The sequence below is a fragment of the Homarus americanus genome, unplaced genomic scaffold (assembly GCF_018991925.1).
Source record: "Homarus americanus isolate GMGI-L3 unplaced genomic scaffold, GMGI_Hamer_2.0 scaffold23617, whole genome shotgun sequence".
NCBI classification, from domain to species: domain Eukaryota; kingdom Metazoa; phylum Arthropoda; class Malacostraca; order Decapoda; family Nephropidae; genus Homarus; species Homarus americanus.
In genome coordinates, this window is record NW_024720711.1 from 5537086 (window position 1) to 5558550 (window position 21465).

General features: G+C 37.7%; 1 protein-coding gene across 1 annotated transcript in view; it reads right to left on the reverse strand.

Annotated features, from left to right (window-relative positions):
• The window catches only part of LOC121860829, a 52350-nt gene that overhangs the window by 6630 nt on the left and 24255 nt on the right, over positions 1-21465 (reverse strand). The window contains exons 8-16 of the mRNA XM_042358216.1: positions 12093-12234; positions 9407-9436; positions 6143-6498; positions 5844-5987; positions 5581-5663; positions 4862-5030; positions 2484-4413; positions 1774-2000; positions 1377-1603 (exon numbers count right to left, since the gene is read on the reverse strand). Coding sequence (XP_042214150.1) covers positions 1377-1603; positions 1774-2000; positions 2484-4413; positions 4862-5030; positions 5581-5663; positions 5844-5987; positions 6143-6498; positions 9407-9436; positions 12093-12234 — 3308 coding nt within the window. The remainder of the gene's footprint in view (positions 1-1376; positions 1604-1773; positions 2001-2483; positions 4414-4861; positions 5031-5580; positions 5664-5843; positions 5988-6142; positions 6499-9406; positions 9437-12092; positions 12235-21465) is intronic.

Genomic DNA, 21465 nt, shown 5'->3' on the forward strand with positions numbered 1-21465 from the left:
AGACATATAAGTACAGTATAAAATTTAGATTTAGTGATGCTCTTAGCTTTATTATATTCTTAATAATGAAAAGGTGAATGTGTACAAAAAAAAAAAACAATGATAAATAAAATGAACTTAACAAGCTAACTTTTTCTCTCCCAACATGTGAATTGTGCTGCCTACCTCCACCTATATCCTTACTGTATACACCTCGGCACACTCCGTCATTCTCACTCGCTCTGTTACCTTTACACAGAGGTAGTACCACTTGGTGATCTTTTCTCTAGACATACAGTAAATAGGTAAAAGGCAGCTAAATCTTACTGTTCCAAATTTAATGTTATGCATTTTGCTGCAAACTACAATTATGGTTGTCTATCAACCGATACACATTATTTCCTCTTAGTGGCGACACACACAAAATCTTAAAATTGAGGCATACTATACTATCTTCCTCTACAGTTTTTGATGTGCTCCCTTCTGGATCTGAAGGGTGGCCTTTGTACAATTTCGGAAATATTTCAGCCAGTACTGTACTGTACGAACTTGCATTTGTAGGTGAATTCTATATCTTAATTTGCTATGACATTAATAGTGCAGTGATCATCTATTGGTGCCACGACAAGTCAAGGCAAACGTTGCTGAGCTACTCATTGCGTGCTCCTCTAAATGTACTATACAAGTATTCTCTATAAGCTGGTGGATGTTTTTATAACCACTGAAAATGAGAAGGTTAAGTACAACAGAAATTACTTTATGCCTCACTTCTCTTCAGCAATTTCCTCTTAGTCCTTCAACCGTTTCACCCAAGAGCCAAGACATTCAGGTTCATATTCAGAATTTCCTGAATCGCTCTCTACTTCTCACCATTATTACATCCTCCAACCCTCAAACACTTGAGTCATTTAGTCTTGTTTCTTCTGGGTAATAATGGTACAGAGAGTGAGGCTACCATTCCCTTGCCTACAGTGTTGTTGATGTGATATAATATGCCAATAACTACTAACTCCATCACTTCTTACTCCCATCCCCACCCACCAGAGCCCAGAGTTCATCAAAGGGAATTCCTCTCTCTTATATCTATTCCTAAAGGTTGGTGTCAAAGTAAACACAGGTAATCCAAGGACCAAGAAGACTGCCAACTATCCAATGCCAAAGATGACAAGCCAAGTGATTTAGTGAGGGCACAATGAACCTCCTGTCTTAACCCCTTATCTCCCCACCAGAGAAGCATGTTGCCAGCCTGGCAGGTAACTGCAGCTCCAAGGTAAACTCAGCTTCCAGACAGAGAGAAGTAGGGGCTACACGGGTCTCTATGCACAACAAACCCATCCTAAACATAAGGGTACAGTACAGTGTTTTCTTTTATAATTTCTATCCATACTTCTACTTACTCTTAGCATATCCTGGTGACAAGCTGGGTGGTAGTTGATCCCATCAATTTGGATAGCATTATGGAATCTCCACTCTTCTGTCTCCTGATGGAAGAATTGGGAAAAGGTGTCATGGCAAGTGGGACACACCCCCAAGTTTGCCTCTGAAGAAACAGCTACACTCGGTTCTTCAGATTCTTCGGCCTCAATGGCTTCATCAAGGCCCTCATTTTCAAACATACTCGGCACTGTTAAAATAAAATGTACATCAGGTATAAGTATACTTTCTATTTCTGAGAATGATCTTGCTCAATAATGGAAAAAATGTATATTTTAGCATTACATTATTCAAAGTAACCCTCACAAGATAGAATTGCCCCTATGTCTTTCTTGATTAGAAATTTACATCAGGACTTACCTCTCTCTTCAACATCTTCAATTTCCTCATACTGTAACCAATCTTGGGTGGAAAAGTAGAACTTGCGAGTGTTTGCTTTCTTGGTTGACTCTTGTTGACGTCTGTTCTGTCGGAAATGCCAGTCCAGATGATGGGAGTACTGGAGGGTTTGTTCAGGAGGATAACGTAGCCCACATGATGAACACTGCATCCCTCGGTATATAGATTCAATGAGCCATTTCCTTCGCCTGCAAAATAATGCACAAAAAATTATGATTTTCATCAGGTAATGATGTTGATGCCACTTTTACCATTTTATTTGGCTAGTGCTACATGATTTTATTCAGCAATGGGGACCCAGTACATATGTGGTTAATTCCTTATGCCTGGGTGGGGTGACTGTTACATTCTAAGTCTAAATAAACACTACAGACTCTGCTAGTTATTTCAAATAAACTTTTTCCACTTGTCTGCAGCATGAACTGGGTATTTTAAATGTTTATAAATCTGATCATAAAACTGTGTACAGTATTCATACAATTAAAAATAACTGTCAAATTATAATACTCAAGAGAGTATCCCATATTTTGTTTAAAAATAGCAATCTCAACCCCACTGCTTCCCAGTCTATCTACTCACCTATTCCTTAATTTTTATAATATTCTACAATATATCTACCTCCATTACTCTAATTTAATACAAGGTAATGAAGGAATTAATCCAACACTTACCTTCGGAGATTTTCGGAGTTGAACATAAATTCAAACGAAATTAATTCGTCCCTTTCTCTCTCCTTTTCTTCCTCTTCCTCTTCCTTTTTCTTCTCAATTTCATCCTTTTTATTCTTTGATTTATCTTGAGCCTTGGCATCGATGAGGCCAGTACGCGTCAAGTTCTCCAAGAGAGCGTTAAGGTCAAGTTGCACAGGTGGAGGTGGCTGCGAGGGTTTTATCAAAGATGGTGGTAACTGACTGGTCATGTAGGAGCCTGGGATGGCACTGGGAGGAGGATGACTCATGTTGGGAAGTGTAACAGGTAGAGAAGTTGTCAGCATTGATTGTGGGGGCAGCTGGGTGACCATACTCGTTACTGTTATCATCCCTGCTGGTAGAGGTACTGTAGGTGGAGCCTGAGACAGCAGAGGAGTATGTGATGAAGGAACTTGTGGTGGTGGGCCTGTAGGGAGAGAGCCCTGATGTAGAGGCCCATGAGGTGGAGGACCCTGTGGTGGAGGTCCTTGTGGTGGAGGTCCTTGTGGTGGTGGACCCTGTGGTGGAGGACCCGTCATTATAGGTCTTTGTGGTGGTATTCCTTGTGGAAGGCTCTGTGATGTTGGTATCTTTGAAGGAGGTCCTTGGAGAGGCACAAAAATTCCTTCTGGTGCAGCTGATATTCCCATTGAAGGATGTGAGACTCCTTTGTTTGAGGATTTGTCCTGAGGGTACCCAACTGGAGGTTTATGAGACATCTCCAGAGAAGGTGATCCTCTGTTAGGTTTCATTCCAGTTTCTACAACCTTGTCTTGTGCTGGACTACCTGGCAAGCTTGATAGCTTTTGATTCTCACTCTCCATCCCTCGAATGGCTACTTGTCCTGGAACAACACCCGGGGGCAATGATGTGAATCGCAGGAAACGCCTGTAACCACGCACACTGATGCTGAGAGGTAGTCCTCCAAACTCAACTGGAAATCTGATATTGTTTATGGTTACAGCCCTGAGAGCATCAATAAACTGAATGACAAAAGGTTTGCCATCAATGAAGAAACGCTGTGGCTTGGCATCCAAAAAGAGATTGACTACTTTTTTTGCATTTATAACAAGCTGGATTTTACCAGCAAGAAATTCTCTGTTAGCTACAGGACCTATATTTACATTTGGGGGCTTGCCGTCCAGGCTGACAGTACGAGGTTGCCCAGCCAAGTGAACAGTTATGGGCTTGCCACCAAAGAAACACTGATAGCCTCTACCATCTAGCATTAACTCTTGTGTAGGTACTCCAAGTTTGACATGATGAGTCTCTCCAGCAATTGAGAATTCCTTGTAATCTTCCCTTATTCTCATTGGTAAAACAAACTTTCCTTCATCAAAGACAATATTGCAATGTCCATCTCCAAAAGTCAGAATACGAGGGTCATTCCAATCCAGGAGAATAATAGCATTTTCTCCATATGTACGTATCTCCCGAGGTATACCGTCAATATCAATGGTTCTAGTTTCAGCATCTCGAGCTACGGCCTTCAAAGTCTCTTCAGCCACATAAGGTAGATCTGGTTCACCTGTCCACTCATCCTCCAGTACTGATTCTCTCACAGGCCAACTACGGTCATCTTGTTGGTGTCCGCCTCTTCCCCTTCTGCCTCTTCCTCTTATCCCTCCTCTTCCCCATCCATCATCTTCTATTCCAGGTCCTCCTCTACCAGCTCTTCCCATGCCTCGTGCTGCAGGAGAGACAGTAGGCCCCATGAAAGTACCCCGGCCACCCCTTGATCCCGTAGTGAAGGGTAAGTGGCCATCGCGACTGCCTCGTCCTCGCCCCAGGCTAGGAATATTACTAGGGCTTAGACCAGAGACACCTGGACCAATGCAGCCTGCACCTGGTGGTGGTCCACTACTTGACACAGAAGCTGGGCTATCACCTCCACTTGACCAGCTTCCATTTCCTGTTGAAAGATAACATAACTACAGAATGTGAATCCTGGCCCAAAATATGAAATCACTCACATAATGGTTTAAATTATTCAGAAGTAATAAAATCATGAACATCAAACTTAACCTGTTTCTCCAAACATTCTCCTGTACAGTTCAGCACTTCCCTCATGAATGCTATTCCCCAGCACAGACTATCATACTATTACTTCTACATCAAAATGCTTCCTAATGTATCCTTTCACTTCATTCTCATAACATTAGAAAAAAAACACAGTTCATGCCAAAGGAAGAACACCCTCATTCTACATCACAGTAAGTTTTGCCCAACAAGCAGATAAATGTCCTGGATAGAACAATGTCTATATAATCAACACAATCAAATTCCACCTCGCACTCAAAGGCTTAGGAGGCACAAATTATTTCACACAAGGTAACAAGTTAGCAATGCAGCCGACTTACCTGAAAAATGTGACTGTGACGAACTTCTGGGGTGAAGTCTCTCCCTCTCCCGTGCCTCCCTGATCTGTTCTTGTTCTGTTAGTAGCCGGAGCTTGTTGGCCATGTTCTGGTACTGATTCTCACTGATCTCACCACGATCCCTCTGCTCCAGGGCCTGCTTCAGTATCATCTGTTTACAAGAAATATCTGCCCTCAATAATCGAACTAACAACTATGTATTGATAAATTGTGAAAAACTTTGAGTCAACGAATTCACCCTTTAGAAATGCAAAACTAACAAATTGTGGAAGACATTTTTTTACAGTAATATATTCTTTAATTCCACCCTGTACTCCTCTCTCCCTCCATTTCTTCCCTACTTGAGCTTTGTTTCTCATAAGTCCATCTTACTGACAATGAGACACTGCAGGTCTACATTAACACAATGACAAAACACCAAACAATTTTGAAGGAAACTTTAATACTGTATATAAAATGAGATATATCTCATCAGGGAACTTGAATAAATTAAAATAAAAACAATTATGAAGGGAACTCTCCAAAAATAAATATTAATACATGTAATAAACAATAAATACGGACTTACAGTACTGTACGTGTGGCCAGTTTTGGATGATCATATAAGTGAAAAATTTTGTGCCAGGACAAATGGAGTCAGTTGTGGAATTTCAAAACAAATGGATTTTTAGGTCAAGAATTCTCAGAACATTGGAACGCACCTTAAAGTTTTCCTGTGCAGCTTTACTCCGCCCTTGAAACCTAACACCATCTTCTTCTTCTTCACCCCATAGCCGCCTCCCATCTGTTAAGTGAAAGCAAAATTTCAACTTTCTTATTGACAAGTAAATGTACTACTATATCCTAGTTTAACATACTTAACAAACTAAAAGGCTTTTTAATTTTTTTTTATTCTGAACTTTCAAACTTCATCATCCTTCAAATATGTAAAACATAAAACATCATTTCACACTCAGAAACTTACCCCTGTGTCTTCCCTGTGCTGCATCACTGGAGTCTTCGTACCCTCTACTTCTAAAGCTGCGTCCTCGGATTGGGGGTCCACTATGGCTCTCACAGAAAGGCATATCTTGATCCTCCTCGTCTACGTTGAAACTTCTGTCGGCCTCTGCAACAAAATCGATCCTGAGTGAACCATCTTTAACATTCGCAAATTTTTGGTACTAAAAAGTAAATTGTTCACATGCAAATTCAGTATTGCAGAGGCTGGCATTTGTAAGGGATGACTGTACAGTATTTAAGTCCTAACTCTAGGACACTCACCTGACATGCTGGCCTGTCTCTGGTATTCTTTAAACTCTGGGTTCTTCTCCCTGAACTTCTCCCAAGATGCAGCATGAGGGCTGTTAAAGCTATGTTTCCTTGAGCGGGGGTCAATGGGGCACACAGCTGGACTATCAATGCCTGGAGGACCCAACACTCCTTTAGGATGAGAAATATTGGCATCTTGATCTGAAGTGCTAAGAGGTGCTAGAGGATCACGAGACGAGTGATCCAGACTGCCAGGGTTACGGTCATCTTGGTCCATCATCTTAAATGCCGCTGGGAGTCCTGGGGTGGGTAGAAGCCCAGGACGAGGCAAGAGTTGGCGGTAGTCCACGTCCTTCTTGCTGAACAGTCTGTAAAATGGCACAAGTTACTGTATACTCATACACACAAAAATGGTAATTTGGGTCTATTACATTTATCAGCACCTCACTGGTTGTAGAGGTGTTGTTTTTTCTTGCACCAATTATCTCAGCTTGTACCTCCACAAATTCGATCACCCACAAAGTCCCTCAGTGCCTCACTCTAACCACCACCACCACCACCACAATTGATAATTAAGCAATAAATCACTGAACTTCATAGCAACTCTATCAAATGGCTTTATTGTACGTTCATCTACGAAAAGGTAAACTTAATTAATGAGATTCTACTTTACAGAAGAGAGAGAGAGGATTGGAATATGAAATCCCATTTAGTGGCTGTGTGGAAAAAACAGGTGAACCATTAGCACAGCTTGACTTGTCCATGCAGTTACCCATGTTCTGAGACAGGGATGTTGTCCTGTCTGATCAGTGTAAAGGGCTATCTCATATAGCTAGTTGCCCAATCAAACCAAGGTGTACGCAGCAAGCTCCAGCCTTAATCTGGTGGTTGCTTTGAAAGCAAAGTCCACAGGGAAACATCCAGAACTATTTACAGGACCTGACAAGTATTTAGAGAGGAAATACTTTATAGTATCTATTTTCTTGTAGCAACCCATACCAAGAGTGAGTTTAATAAGACAAAATCAGTGAAATTACAAAACCAATGACAATATGAGGTTGAAATCATCATGCAGCTGACAGTCCCACTGCTTTGTTTTCAACTAAAACAAAGGGATCACACATTTTCTAGAAAATGGGGCAAAAACCATTAGCCAATATGTTAAGGGCAATATTACCCCCTTAGTATGAATTTAACCCCTTCATCAAGGGGACACAACTTTTAATATTTTATTTGACTTACATCAGACTATTTTATTCGGCTCAGAACGGAGCCTGTACACAAGGGGGTTAAATACATTAGAAAAGGACCAACAATCTACTTCCCAACAAGAGGTTGATAAAACATGAACTGGTAGAGCCATTATACTGTACATGGATAAGCAATTAAGCATATATATACCTGGGGAATGTCTGCCTTGCACCTGACATACTATCAGGAATCCATTAGGGTCATACATACTGTACAGACAACATTAGGACCAACACAGTGAATAAACAAGATGACATATCAGCCACAGTACAGCCTAAAAGGATGCATAAAAGCAGAGTAACAAATGAAGGTCAACAACATGAGGTAATTAAAATGTTTCTTAACCCAAGTTCTGAACTGAGAGGTTCATGTCAGATATTTTAATTCAAGGTTGGCTCATTGGCTTTCAAAGCAGCCACTGGACGAGGGCCAAAACTCAAACCCTAGTTTGACTGAGTGAGCAGCTGCTTACACAGTAATTTACACTGATGCATCAGGACAATGTTGCTGCCTCAGAATCAAGACTAGTCTTTTTCTAAGGCAGGTTTCATGGGATGTTCTGGTAGGTATAACCAAACAAAGTCACTTGCCAAATAACCCAAATATGTTGCTAAACAGCTTGCCATAAATATGGAATTTATTAAATCAACACCATTAAAAATGTATGAGCAATTTTCCACATTTGCATGGGTTAGCCAAATGGAATTTACTAAATAGAGTATCAAGAGGAAATTAGAACAGATAGAAGCCTTTAGAGAAGAGCTGTTTTAGAGGTGTAGAAGCTAATCATGCAGATTCCTTTCAACCTGTACAGTAAGTCTAAATCCTAGCAAGGAATAATTATTACAATAAACCCTTATTATTTCACACCAATAAAAACAACATACAGTACAAAAAAAAATATATTTTTAAATGGGTCACTGCATCCACAGAGATTACACATCAAAAACTTGTGTAACTGTCCTCAATGCTTGTATTTCCGATCATTAATTACTGGACAACTTAATTAATCTACACTAAATTATAAGTAGTACACTACAGGTGTTACTGTATTACAATGAAACCCAATATTAATGGACTAAATACACTATACAGGGAATGAGTGGTAAACGACTGGTTGGCCCATTGTTTGACATTTGAATTTTTGTTTTTTTATACAATTGCAATCAGACTTTCTGTGCATGCATTTACATTTTACTTTACTCAGTCCATCACATATACCGTACAGTATACATACTGTACAGCAGAGACAGTGAAGCAGTAAGAGTGTTGGGAGTGTGGGTTGCCAGACCATCCATACATGTTCACCAGCCTTTATCACCGACACATTAATAAACAGTTCAATTATTATTTAGAAAAGTTTCATTACCGTATGCTTAATTTGCCATTTTACTGTACAACTGAAGCTATATAAGTTATAACACTATATATACTGTACAGGACACTTGGTGTCTGTGTCTCCTGTACCTTGGTCCTTATGTTATCAATATAAAATGTATTCACAGCCTCAGATAACAATAAGGGTTTACTGTAGGGTGAAATGCACCAAGTTTATGTGATATCAACCCAATTTAAATGTAAGAAACAAGCATGGACATTCCCTTTGTAGTCCTTAACTGAGATTTGAAGACTCCCAAGTAACAGTTTTTAAAATATCTATCAAATACAGTATCTTAAAAATATTCTTATATCAATCAACATCCCAACAACAATTGTTCCAAAATATTAAAGATCATAATTATGTTATGTGTGGAGCAATGTTTTAATAAAGAAAAGTTTCTACTGATACAACTACTGTAGTACTGTTCACTCAACTGTCTGTCCACAATCAGTCATTTCATACATTTAAAATTGGTACTATAACCTACAAAGAATATTTCCATTGTCAACAAGAACATAAATGGAGACATTAATTTCCTTTTACCAAAGCTACCTAACCCTCGGCAGCGGAAAGCCTTTCTTCCACCCCGGAGCTTCCAAATACCCCAGCCAGCCACCACAACAAAGGCACTCTTAACATCTTACCCAAGCTCTTGTTGACCCTCAGTCAGTTTCCTGTAAAACAAAGGTGCAAAAAACATATGTTGGTGATTACATATGACTAGTGCAGCAGTATCACACACCACAAACACTCCTCTAATAAAACAGGTAAGTGCAGTAACTTGCAAAATAATCCCAAAACAGTCCACTTTTGTACAGTTATAAAATAAGTCACTAAACATTTGTTTCTTAAAAGTGATGTACAGTAGTTGATACTGTATTTCGGAGTGTTGATCAAAATATTTACTTTCTAAGCGATGTGAAAATCCTAAGAGAAAACATTTAAACTACCCGATAAAGTACAGTACGAGACAGAAAACTGTATTATGATGTTTATTTCCTCGAAAAGCTTAAATTTCTACAGTATATTTTCATTAAATAAATACTGTACTGAAGAACAAAAGTACAGTACAGTAATACCCATGTTTCATCTAACGGACCCACTATATAACAGACTTTCCTCTCCACATAGTTCGTTATATAGAGGTTTCAGTGTACTGTACATTCACAACTCTTCATTAGTTAGATAAAATATTTTCAAATCTCTTCTGTTACTACAGTTTGCGTTCAATTCCTCTAATACAGTACTGCCAGTCAAATTCACATTATGTCTTTGCGAGTTTAATCTTTTACACCTAAGATAAAACTATTCATACCCAGAACTTTAAATCATATGAAAACAATAACATAACTGAATAAAAATAATAATGTCAACCAATAACATAATTTTTTTTAGTTTTTCTTTCTATTTAACGTACTATCGTCAATGTCTTAAAGCAACAATAGATGCCAGCTGCTACAACACATGACATACAATATCCAGAACAAAACATTTAAAAGAAAGTGCCGTGACAGACAGTTTTACCCCCCTAACTACATACCTACCGACTCCATCAACACAATACAATACAGTCATCCCTCGGTTAACGAATTACCTTCCATAAGATTCTTCACTTCGGTTAACGAAAAAATCTCGGTTAACGAATTCCTTAAGAATTTTTCCCATTTGAGTAAATATCAAGAACACTGTACTATTCAATAATTTTAAAAGTTTTATATTAATTTTTTTAGTCATTTTAACAATTATTGAACATAATTTAAGTACAGGAAACTATTTTTTTGTGCGCCAAACAGCCACTCAACACACCAAGCTTGGCATCAGTTTGTTTATCGGTTCAGAGGAAGGAACATCTTGTTTGAGACTCTTCAGCATAAACGCTTTTTTTCTGTGTTTCCAGTCAAATTATTGGTCATTTTGAAGTTTATTTTACATATTGACAATATATAATGCAGTGCAGTGTTGATTTAAAGAAAATAATCTTGAATTACACCAAGTGAACTAAAATTTTATGGGTGAAATGGCGGCATGAAGCATGGGGTGACTTCACTTCCCCACCTACTGCCTTCTCTTCTCCCTTCTCCTCCACCCCCATTCTAATTCCCTATCATCATCATCAAGTTTACTTTACTGCATTTATTTTTAGTTTGTATGTAATTTTCGGTGAGCTGGAACCAATTACCCAAAATCCCATTGAAACAATGGTATCGGTTAAAAAAAAACTTGGTTAATGAACGACCTTCTGAAAAGAATTGTGTTCGTTAAACGAGGGACCACTGTACATAGATTTATTCCGACTCTGAGCTTTATTTCCCTTTGGTGTAGGTAATTTACATATCATTAAATAGTAGCGGTTATCTCAACCTCTCCCCCTTGTCCTGGAGGCTGGCTCATGTAAGGGACCAGTTAAACTTAAGCTTAACCTAACCATACCATTAGGATTACATCTCATTTGACCAGTCCCTTCATGTACTGTCTCCATATATGACTCCTACAAAAGTGTGGAGAAACATTTCATTACACTAAATTTGCTTATCAAATATGCATATGTAAAATATAAAAAAAGGTGTTAATGGAAGACAAAGAGCAGGATTCCCTTTTATGGCTGAGGAGACAAAAAGAGACATGTGAAACAATTGTAACAGTATCAGCATCTCATAGGAAGAACCTGGCATTGTCCATAATGAATGTAGTGCTAGGGATACTGTACTATCTTAATACACATTGCAGCTTTCTCACTCAGATAAATTCATACAAATCTGGGAATTACCTCAGTGAGACTTTATGAATGACTTCACAAAACCAACAGTTAAACAAATAAGCTTCAAATACTGTATGATTTTTTTAAATGAAGAAAACAGACTGAAGGTGAACTTATTCTTCCAGTAAGCAAAAGATTCAGGATCTATATAGAGTACATGTTTCAACCTTATTCCCCCAATCCCTAAAAATAATCTAGAGGCTCATTAACTCCTTTTGTCGGACAAGCAATTTTTTTACTTTATCGGCCTCAATGGTTCCAGGCAATCACCAGACTCATAAGGATACAGCCCGGTGAGAAGGCCGCCATGCTTTATCACTTATTACACTGTACAGTATCTACTACGATACTGAACCTGTTGCCAAGCACTGCACATCTTACAGGTAAATGACAGACTCTATCTGTGAGGTGTTTTGCAATAGTATGTCTCAAAAGAAGATGCACAGGCAATTAAAAAAAATCCACTTGAATATTTCAAACTTGCGAGTTACATCTTCCACGTAATGTAAATTCTTCTTAAGAAACAAAATTTACATGCCACTATAACTCAAATATTACAAAAGATTACTTACTCATCAATAATGGTGTCCTTCTTTGGCGGAGAGACATTTTCGTTGGTGGCAGGCCGTTTAGGAGGAGAGGTGAACTGGCGGTAGTCAGTGTCCCCGATACCTGTTGTTGATGTGGCGGGGCTGCTGACTTCTGGTTTCTTTGCTGAAATGCAGTTTATGGTTGTTGGCACAGGGCAAGGATTGCACTTACTTTAGGACTCCAGCATGAAGTGAGTTAGACAATGTAAGATTTTAAAAGCATTTGTATTCAATCCTTGACCTTTACACATAGAGACACAAAGGAGACTAAAGGTATAATATTTACATCAAAGGATTTTGAACAGAAATGTCAACAATGGCTCATTTTCACCAGGTAGGTTAGGTTCTTCCTTTGTAGATAAAAAAATACTAGTTCAACCGATAGCACCAACTCTTTAACTGAACCTAACACTCATGATATTTTTCCTAAAGTCAGGGAATCAAAATACAAAACTAAGACAGGAACTAAAGAAGAGTTTTGGATTCTGATGACCTAGTTTTATTAACCCTTTAAGACTGTGCCTGCAGCTGGGGGCAAAAACACCTACATAAGACTTGTGTGAGGCATCTCTCAGGCTGTAGGTGTTATGCCCCTCAGAGGTAAAGAGTTAATAAAAAATAAGGATGCATTATCATATGTAAACAGTTGTGATACACTGCATTATTGCACATCAATATTTTGCACATCACATCATTAAAAACAAATTTCAACAATAAACTGCTTCTCACGGCTCAAAACAATCTCCCTCTCCTAAAACACGCACTCACAGAGTAACACAAACTATACATAAACCAGTACTATATTAAGAGTATCTACAACAGCATTCTACACATCCACTTTGACAATGCAAGACATTTTTCCAATCTCATTCACTTACAGTAGTCTCTCTCTCTCTCCTCACTAAGTACCTTTCTCACCTTACAGCTCTCCCTCTTTCCCTTTATAACCCTGTATCTCTCCTCCTCTCCCTCCCACTGTTCATTATCTCACCTCCCATCTTTCTCCCTTGTCCTAACCCCCCCCCTTCTCATCCTATCCTCTTCTCCCTGCCCGCCACTATCTACATCACCCTCTCGTTACTTCTCCTTCCCCCTTTATATCCTGCCACCCACCTCTCTCTCTCTTCTTACCCAAAAGTCACACACCCATATTATTAAACAAAGTCTTCCCTTGAAGAGGGTCGTCGTGTTTCAACCCGAGTTTTAAACTAAATGAGTCCTGAGGGATACCGCAGTACAGTACGGGGTGGTGTGGCGGTAAAATCAACAAATTCCAATATTATAAATTAATTTTATTGGAATTAGCTAATTTTACCGCCACACCACCCCGTTAAGCACTGTACTGCGGTGTCCCTCAGGACTCATTTAGTTTAAAACTCGGGTTGAAACACGAGGACCCTCTTCAAGAGAAGACTTTGTTTAATAATACAGGCATCAACCTTCTCCACACCTCACTCTCTCTCTTCCTCCTGCCTACATACCTTACTATTGCTAAGATAAAAACAAAACATCTTAATATGTAAAGTAAAAATAACATTGACAAAGTACAGTACTTATTAAATCACAAAGTTTCACAATAACAATATTCAATCCTAGTATATTGATCTAACAAAGTCCCTGTGATATTTTTTGGCATTTTTTCTCCAAATTTAAAGCAAATGTATTTGAGACTGTTCTTCTTCATAAAATTGTCTATCTGTTACACCAATAAGACTGAAATTGACCAATACACTGTACAATATATTTACTTTTTAAGATCACTACACATTAATACATCTATAGACAAATTTTATGCAATCATGCGAGTCATACTGACACTATATACATAAAACAAATGATTGTAAAATATTATAAAATTTTATTTCACCAAAATGAACGAAGACAGCCACATGCTACCGTACACATCCCAACCAGCACCATGTTGACCCAAGCCTTGTGTAAGTATCCGTGGGAATGAAAACTGAAATCAAACTTGTTCTGTTGCCACAGGAAATACAGTTTCTTGAACAAAAGTAATGTCCCACAAGGACCTTCTTCCAATCATCACAGTTCTCCACACAGTCATCCATGACGGCTGTCTTCAGGCTCCAGTACAGTACAGTAACCCTTCACTTTATATTCTACAAGGTTAGGATTACCTTCTAGGAGATAGGATGAACAAAAGCCAAGAAGCAATCAATATATTTCTATGAACTTTGTCTTTCTTCTTACTTTGTCAAGTTGTCAAAAATGAAACCACTGGTTACCATCATTCAACACTCAGGGAGACACAGACAGGCATATATGTGATAATTATACAGTCATACTGTATAATTATAAAATCCATGTCCAAGAGGACACGTTAGTACGTACGATGTGCCCCTGACTCCAGCACATTTCCTCACAAAAACTAACATTATATTGGCATAAAAAATACCAACAATATATTTCTAGTGAATTTCCATATGTAAATAATAAATTAAAATAAAAAAAGTAGGATTTGGGTTCGAACTAGCTTTTGTTAATATTGTACAGCATAATTATACAAAAGGCAGTTATGTATGAGTTGTGGTAATGTGGTAAGCTTAGAAATTACCCCAGCAATGAATATAAAGTGTTTAAGAGTATTGTGGAGAATGACGAAGAGAGACAACAAAAAGGTGTGTTTAAGGCAGCCAAAGCTCATGTCTGCGAGTTAGTAATGAATGTACAGTGCTGTACAGTATAAAGAACAGAGATGTGCTTTTGGTAGTAGCTGTCTCATAAAATGTGTTACAAGTCAATAGTGTGTGTGTGTGTGTTATAACCGAGACAAAATATATGATATGTTTAGAGACAATTTTCACAAAGTAAACTTCTGTAGTGTGAGAACTGAACAACTGATAGACTAAAAAATATATACATATTTGTTATGATTTAGAAATTTTGGTGCTTCAATACTTTTCTTCAGACTAACTTGAGGTGCATTACTTATACCTCGAGTAGAGCAAAATGTAAAGGAAACATTGAGAGTACGGGGGAGGGAATACACAATGGTTCTGAATGTATAACTTGGTGCTTGCTTAAATGGTATACAACACTAGCATATGCGGGATCAAGGCAAACCACCGTGCTCTTTAACCATATGTTACCGTATCACTCTGTTGTGTCACTAAGCAATGGTAATATGTACAGTGGCTGGCACGTTATGTGAGATGTGGCAACTGTAGAATGTTTATCTAGCATCCTTAGTCTGGCTACTATTGTGATGTTCATTGGGGCCATTTTGGGAGTTTTAATACAATGTAAACAAACAAGAAGCTGCCACATCTCATAAAATGCATCAGCCACTGTACCAGGTATAAGGTGCAGGTGACTGTACTAACCAGTTCACAGCTTTTATTCTAATAACTATGAAATCCATAATGAAAAGTTTTATGACCTTTACATTCAGAAAGAGCTAGACTAATATGCCATTAACAAGTAACATCACTTTAGCCATAATACAAGAGAAGAACTATATCAAATAATTGTTTCAAATATTTCTTCAGAAATGAAACATTAAATTTCTCATAATTCTAGTAAATGTATTTCTCAATTATCTTCAATCAAAACTTTTGCAGTGCCAAAATAATCCCCAAATAAATACTAAAGTGATAACAATGTGAATGAAATACATAAAAATCACTCCACAAGTACCAACCATACTATGAAATAGTTTAGCAAATTTAGTTCCAGGAGACAACTGCACCTCCATACTAACAAAAAAATCCATAATTTAACCCATAATTCTGATAAGATTCAAGTTGCATATTCATTTACAAACATTTCATCTACAAATCACCGTCATTCCTGCAAATTCAAGAAATATTAATTAGCTAGTTTCTCCGACATAACACCTAAGAAAAATAAAACCTTGACAAAAATATTCAATGCATTTTCATAAATATTTTTCATGTGAAATTTATATACCCACTTGAGGACTCCAAATGATTTGGACCTTCATTTGCATATGTTTCAAGTGTCTTAAATTTATATACAGCAGGCAGTGTGACACAGTGAGGGGTGGCAGGGTGAGTGGATGAGTGTGTGGAGCCATTCACGTGACACACTCAGTACCAATAACTATCACACCAGAAAATTACAAAATTACTACTAATTGATATCTTGAATCTACTAGAGCCCACGCCAGTAATGGCTGACTTCAATACATCACATTTCCTTATACAGTATTGTTATATCAGCTTTGTGTCTGTATTTCCCTACATTCAGCACTTAACAAATTCCAGTGACCCAAACATTGTTAGTTAAAGATCTGTCTGCACACATCTGGTGTGCTTGCCACATGCAACAAGTGAACACTAAGTGCCCCAAAAATATTTGCAAAAAAGTGACATTTCCACAAGGGCCCTACAGTACAGTAGAGTGATTTTTGACAATGTACTCCAGAATTTTGCAGACAATATACAATAAGTAAACTTATGAAATACCATATAAAGATGTTTCATTACAATTACATTAAATGGTTGTGAAAATATAGAGCAGACATAACTGGTAGCAGAGAGAAAGATAAATAAACAGATGGACACAGACATGTTGATTACTATGATTCTCACACCCTGGCTGCAGGGCCCCAATGAACTGTCTTATATGAAGGAAAAAGTGGTGAAGTGGGAATAAACAAAGTATTACGATTGGCATTAGAAATTACATTAGCAATTCTTAAAAATTTCATTTTGATTACATATAAAATATTTCCAAGTACAGTAACATATATATTTGTTTTTCCACAATAATCCGGAGCTGCCCAAGTCACGAGCAAACATTCGCACATATTTATTGGAAACGATGCTCTGTTCATACACACTGTTGCCATAACTTCCAGTGTATCCTTCACCCTAGTCCTCCATGTGTACTGTACGTGTACTAGTATTTCACTGCTCCCTACTACAGGTATTCTTCTTTATTCTGTATTTCTCAAACTCCATCCTATTTACCCCATACATTGCTCTCAAGCAAGTCATTTGTCAATTCTATTCTGCTCATTCTTCCTGCATTTAAAATCCATCCTTCACACCCACATAATACATGTACACACACACATTAGTTAATCTATGTAACTGACCATTTAACTATGAATGAAACATATTTAGGCAATTTAGTAGCAATTAGGTCAGAGATCATACTCCATAAAATGTTTAGTTTTTAAGTGAAAAAAAGAGTTACATAGACAAGGAGTAACATATAAGTATGCTGTCCACTCGTTCTAGAGTATCTTTATGGAGGGGTCCGATGAATTTCAAAGTGAACATCACGACTGCTGTTGTCTCGGTAGGGTCGTCGAAATCTTCGTCTGTTGTGTCTCACAAAATTGTAAAGATGTTTTATGGAGATTGTACACATCAAGTGAACATGATCATGCTATGTATTGAGCAAATGTAAGTTAATTAATATCTAAAGATATATGTTACAATACTGTACAACCATACATTATACATTGCACTTTTTAACCTGCTGATAACATCTCATGAGCTATATCGGTATTTCGTACGTAGAACCTATATCAAATCATCAATACAGTACCAGACATTCTCTCTGAAATATTCAAATGAAACAAATGACAGTCATCTTTTATTTAAAAGTTTTATCTACAGTACTTGGTACACTAGTTTAACTACAAAAAGTATTCGGTTAATCTGAAAACAATGGAAGTACTTGAGAAGCGACATCATCACAAGGGCCCTGCAGGCCATAAGAACAGACCTTTATTTCTAACTAGGAATTTATATGATCCTGTACTTGGTTAACACTACAGTGAGTCTTAAGATGCTATGACAACAACACATGTTTCACTGATGTCTGTAACAGCTGTAAAGTTATAGAGCAGACAAGGACTTGGTGATGGACAGACAGAAAGGACAAGATTATTATTCTCGAGTTTCTGCATCTTCAGTGTTTGGCTCCTAAAGTTTTGGGCATTTCTTTTGTGCTTTCCTCTCATTAGTACATAAATGACGTATTGATATAGCATTAGTAAATAATATATAGCAACAAAAACCCAACAAGTTAATAAAGAAATGAAAAGTCTCCCTGTCTGTGAACATGTAATTAATCAAGAAGTTAAATATAAAAAAGTGTGAAGTTTTAGTTAGGACTTCTATTGAAAGATTTTAAACTAAATGGATTTCAAATCCTCAAAACTTCTAAGTTTATAAGCCTATTTCTACCTCACACTGCATGAACACGACAACAATTTAAACACAGTACAGTACAACTTCTTACAATGTACGCGTAACAGAGCCAACCCAAATACCAGAGCAGGACTGGTGCAGGGAACAATTTATTTTAGGGTTTGTGCAGAGAAAATATAAGCAGTTCTTTCATAACAAAAATTAATATATATAACACAGGTGAAAGTTTAATATCCTTTATGCTGTACCTAGACTCTACGAGGGGTGGTAAGAAGGGTCAGTCCAGCTCAGCCTGCACCACAGTCAATAACACCCCAACAATGCAACCTAGTTATGAAATTGAACCAATGTGTCTTGGGCCACGAGACCAAAACATGACAAACTGAACAAATAATATATGCTCAGAAGATATGAAATATTCTGTACTAACAACAGATCCTGATGACTTTCCATCCAACATTCTTTGGAAGACAAGGTTACTTCAAACAGTTCTCTGGATGTTATTAACTGTAGTTATCTTTTCTTCAACACCAACTAAGGCATTAATTTTTTCCTCGGTTTAAAAAGAACACGACAAAATCTACGCTGGCACTAAATGTAAATATTTGGTTCTCTATAACTTTAATACCAGATAAATGAATGAGACAAGTATAAAATCCTTTTTTATAACCGGGAGAAGACAATGAGTGACCTGCAAGACACATTCAACAAAGATGACCTGAGGTCAGCTTCTTCCTTGGTCTAGCAGTTCTGACATGTTATGACAGCAGGCTACTCTGCTCAGGAAGTTTTGCAAAGATTTCCACACTCATTGAAACCCAGGTAAAATCACTGTTTCCAACTCCTAGCTCAGTGGCTGCTTCAAGTTAGTGAATCTCCAGGTATGGTAAGTAAGATCCTGATACTGGTTCATTCTCATCTCAAACTATGAACAGCCATAAATAAGAGGCTCTGTCCTTTGCCTTCTACAATTCCTTCCACCCTAGAACTCCTTCAGGAGAGAGCTAAGATAGAAACCATGACAGGTCTCTTTCCAGCTGATGACTGACTGAAAACTGTAGTCTTTTTCAGGGCATAAACTGGAAGAAATTTAACAGCACCTCCACTAAGGTTGTGTATTACTACCAATGTGCTAAAGGATGCTAACACACTGGGCAACAACCTGTCTCAGCTCCGCAAACAGGTCAAGAACTGATAAAGAAACCAATCTCGGCAAACAAAAATAATCATTGTCAATCTATATCTGCCGATCTTCTCTATTATTTATAATCATAAAAAGTTATGAGGTAACAAAAAATTCAAGATGCCTGTGAATCATGGCATAATGTTAAGAGAAGTAAAATTGGTTTAAAAAAATAATACAACTGGATGGTATCATAAAAGACTCAACCAGTCAATGTGTTAAATTGTAACTCCCATGAGAGTTCAGTTTACACCAGGGCATTGATGAGGCTACTGACCATCTTAAGTGTACATCACCACTCAACAACATTCCCTAAACAATACCTGCGTTATGACTGAACCTTTACTAAAGAGTTGAGAGTCCACATTATTGACAAAGTAGGCCTGTAGAGGAAGCTACAGCAGTGTCTGAAAATCTAGGTAAACTGTAGTTTGTCTACACCAAATTGAAGTGATACAATGAGAACATAATTTATTTAAAGACAAAATATAATGGGACTGCTAATTGCTAATTCATAACATATTAGTTAAAAATTTAACATTAACTAACTTTCAGTTCAACTCTATGACACCACAAGGCATGAGAAATAATGAACCAAAATAATGTAATTACCAACTTGAAACTGACCTCAATGACCACAGAAGGTAACCTGAAGCTAGAGAGAGAATATCATCTATAACAGAATAGTTAAATTCAGATAATGTTATCAACCATATCCATGACCACAGTTTGGCTGACAGGAGGTACATTAATGATGGAAATTCAAAATAAAGAACCCATATTTATGGCTGCCTGTGGTTGGGATGTGGGGTGAACCCTTCTAAGGATTGTGACCCAATGCTTGTCAAGCCTCAATGGCTTGAAGCAATCACCAAGCAAGGAGCTTGAACCAAAACTTTAACTTTAGTTACACAGAGCAAGGAGATACTTGCAGCAATGATTACATAATCAGTGGTGACAGCGTAGCCTCATGCCAAAACAAGCCAAATTCGTTGAGTTTAGTATAGGACACACCATAAGATAAACATATGTTAAGTTTCACTTGAATTCCTCCTTCAAGAATATAGGCACTGTACATGCATTACAGCACAGGCAGACAGACAAACATGGAAATAACTAAACATTCCCAAGTTAGTAGAGCAGAATTTATTTCTGTGACCAACATCCCTGTCGGAAAAACAACAACACATCATTTAATACTTAAAATACTGTATGAAATGCTGGTTTTCACAAATAAAAATATGTTTGTTTATTTTCTTTCATTGTTCTTCTTCGCTACAACATTTCCTGATTCTTCAGATCGATCTCACCCAAAAGTATACTGCATACTATACTGTACTCTACCAAAGACATTCACTAATGCTCAAAAATAATGGAAAGAAGAAGATAAACTTAATTCTCCAATAACTAAACCAGCTACTTGAAATAATTAACTCCATAATGAGATATGAACTGAACCAGAGTAACTTTAATCAAGACAATAATGGATGGATTGGTTAATGTATGGAGAGAGAACTGCATCACCAGTCTTAATTGGGTGTGTACTGTGCTGGGGAATCAATTAACCAACTATGGGTGTGAACTATGACCACTGAACACAGGTCAAAGAAGCAAATTAGAAGACATATAATTTGTTTGGCAGTACTGTACTATGTGAAGTAAAAGCAATGCTAGAAAATTAATTATAGAAAACAAATGTTCATATGAAAGTATTCTGGCCTGAGAACATGTAAGGGCAGAATGGAAAAATGTAAAGTGAGTGACTGAAAGTGGATGGTAGTATGGAGAGGAAATAAATAAAAGTAGATGGATAGATGGATGGGATGAAGGGCTCGCTAGAGTGAGTGGACATCCAAGAAGCAGCGGGGTGCACGAATGAGCGGCAAGAACAGTGTCGGGTAATTATTTGGGGAGCCTTGTTGTGGATTTAGATTCCACTTCAAATCACCTCCGGTGCAACAATAAGAACAATTAAATGAAGTTGAGTGAAAAGGAGAAAATATATGCACTCATACCATGTATT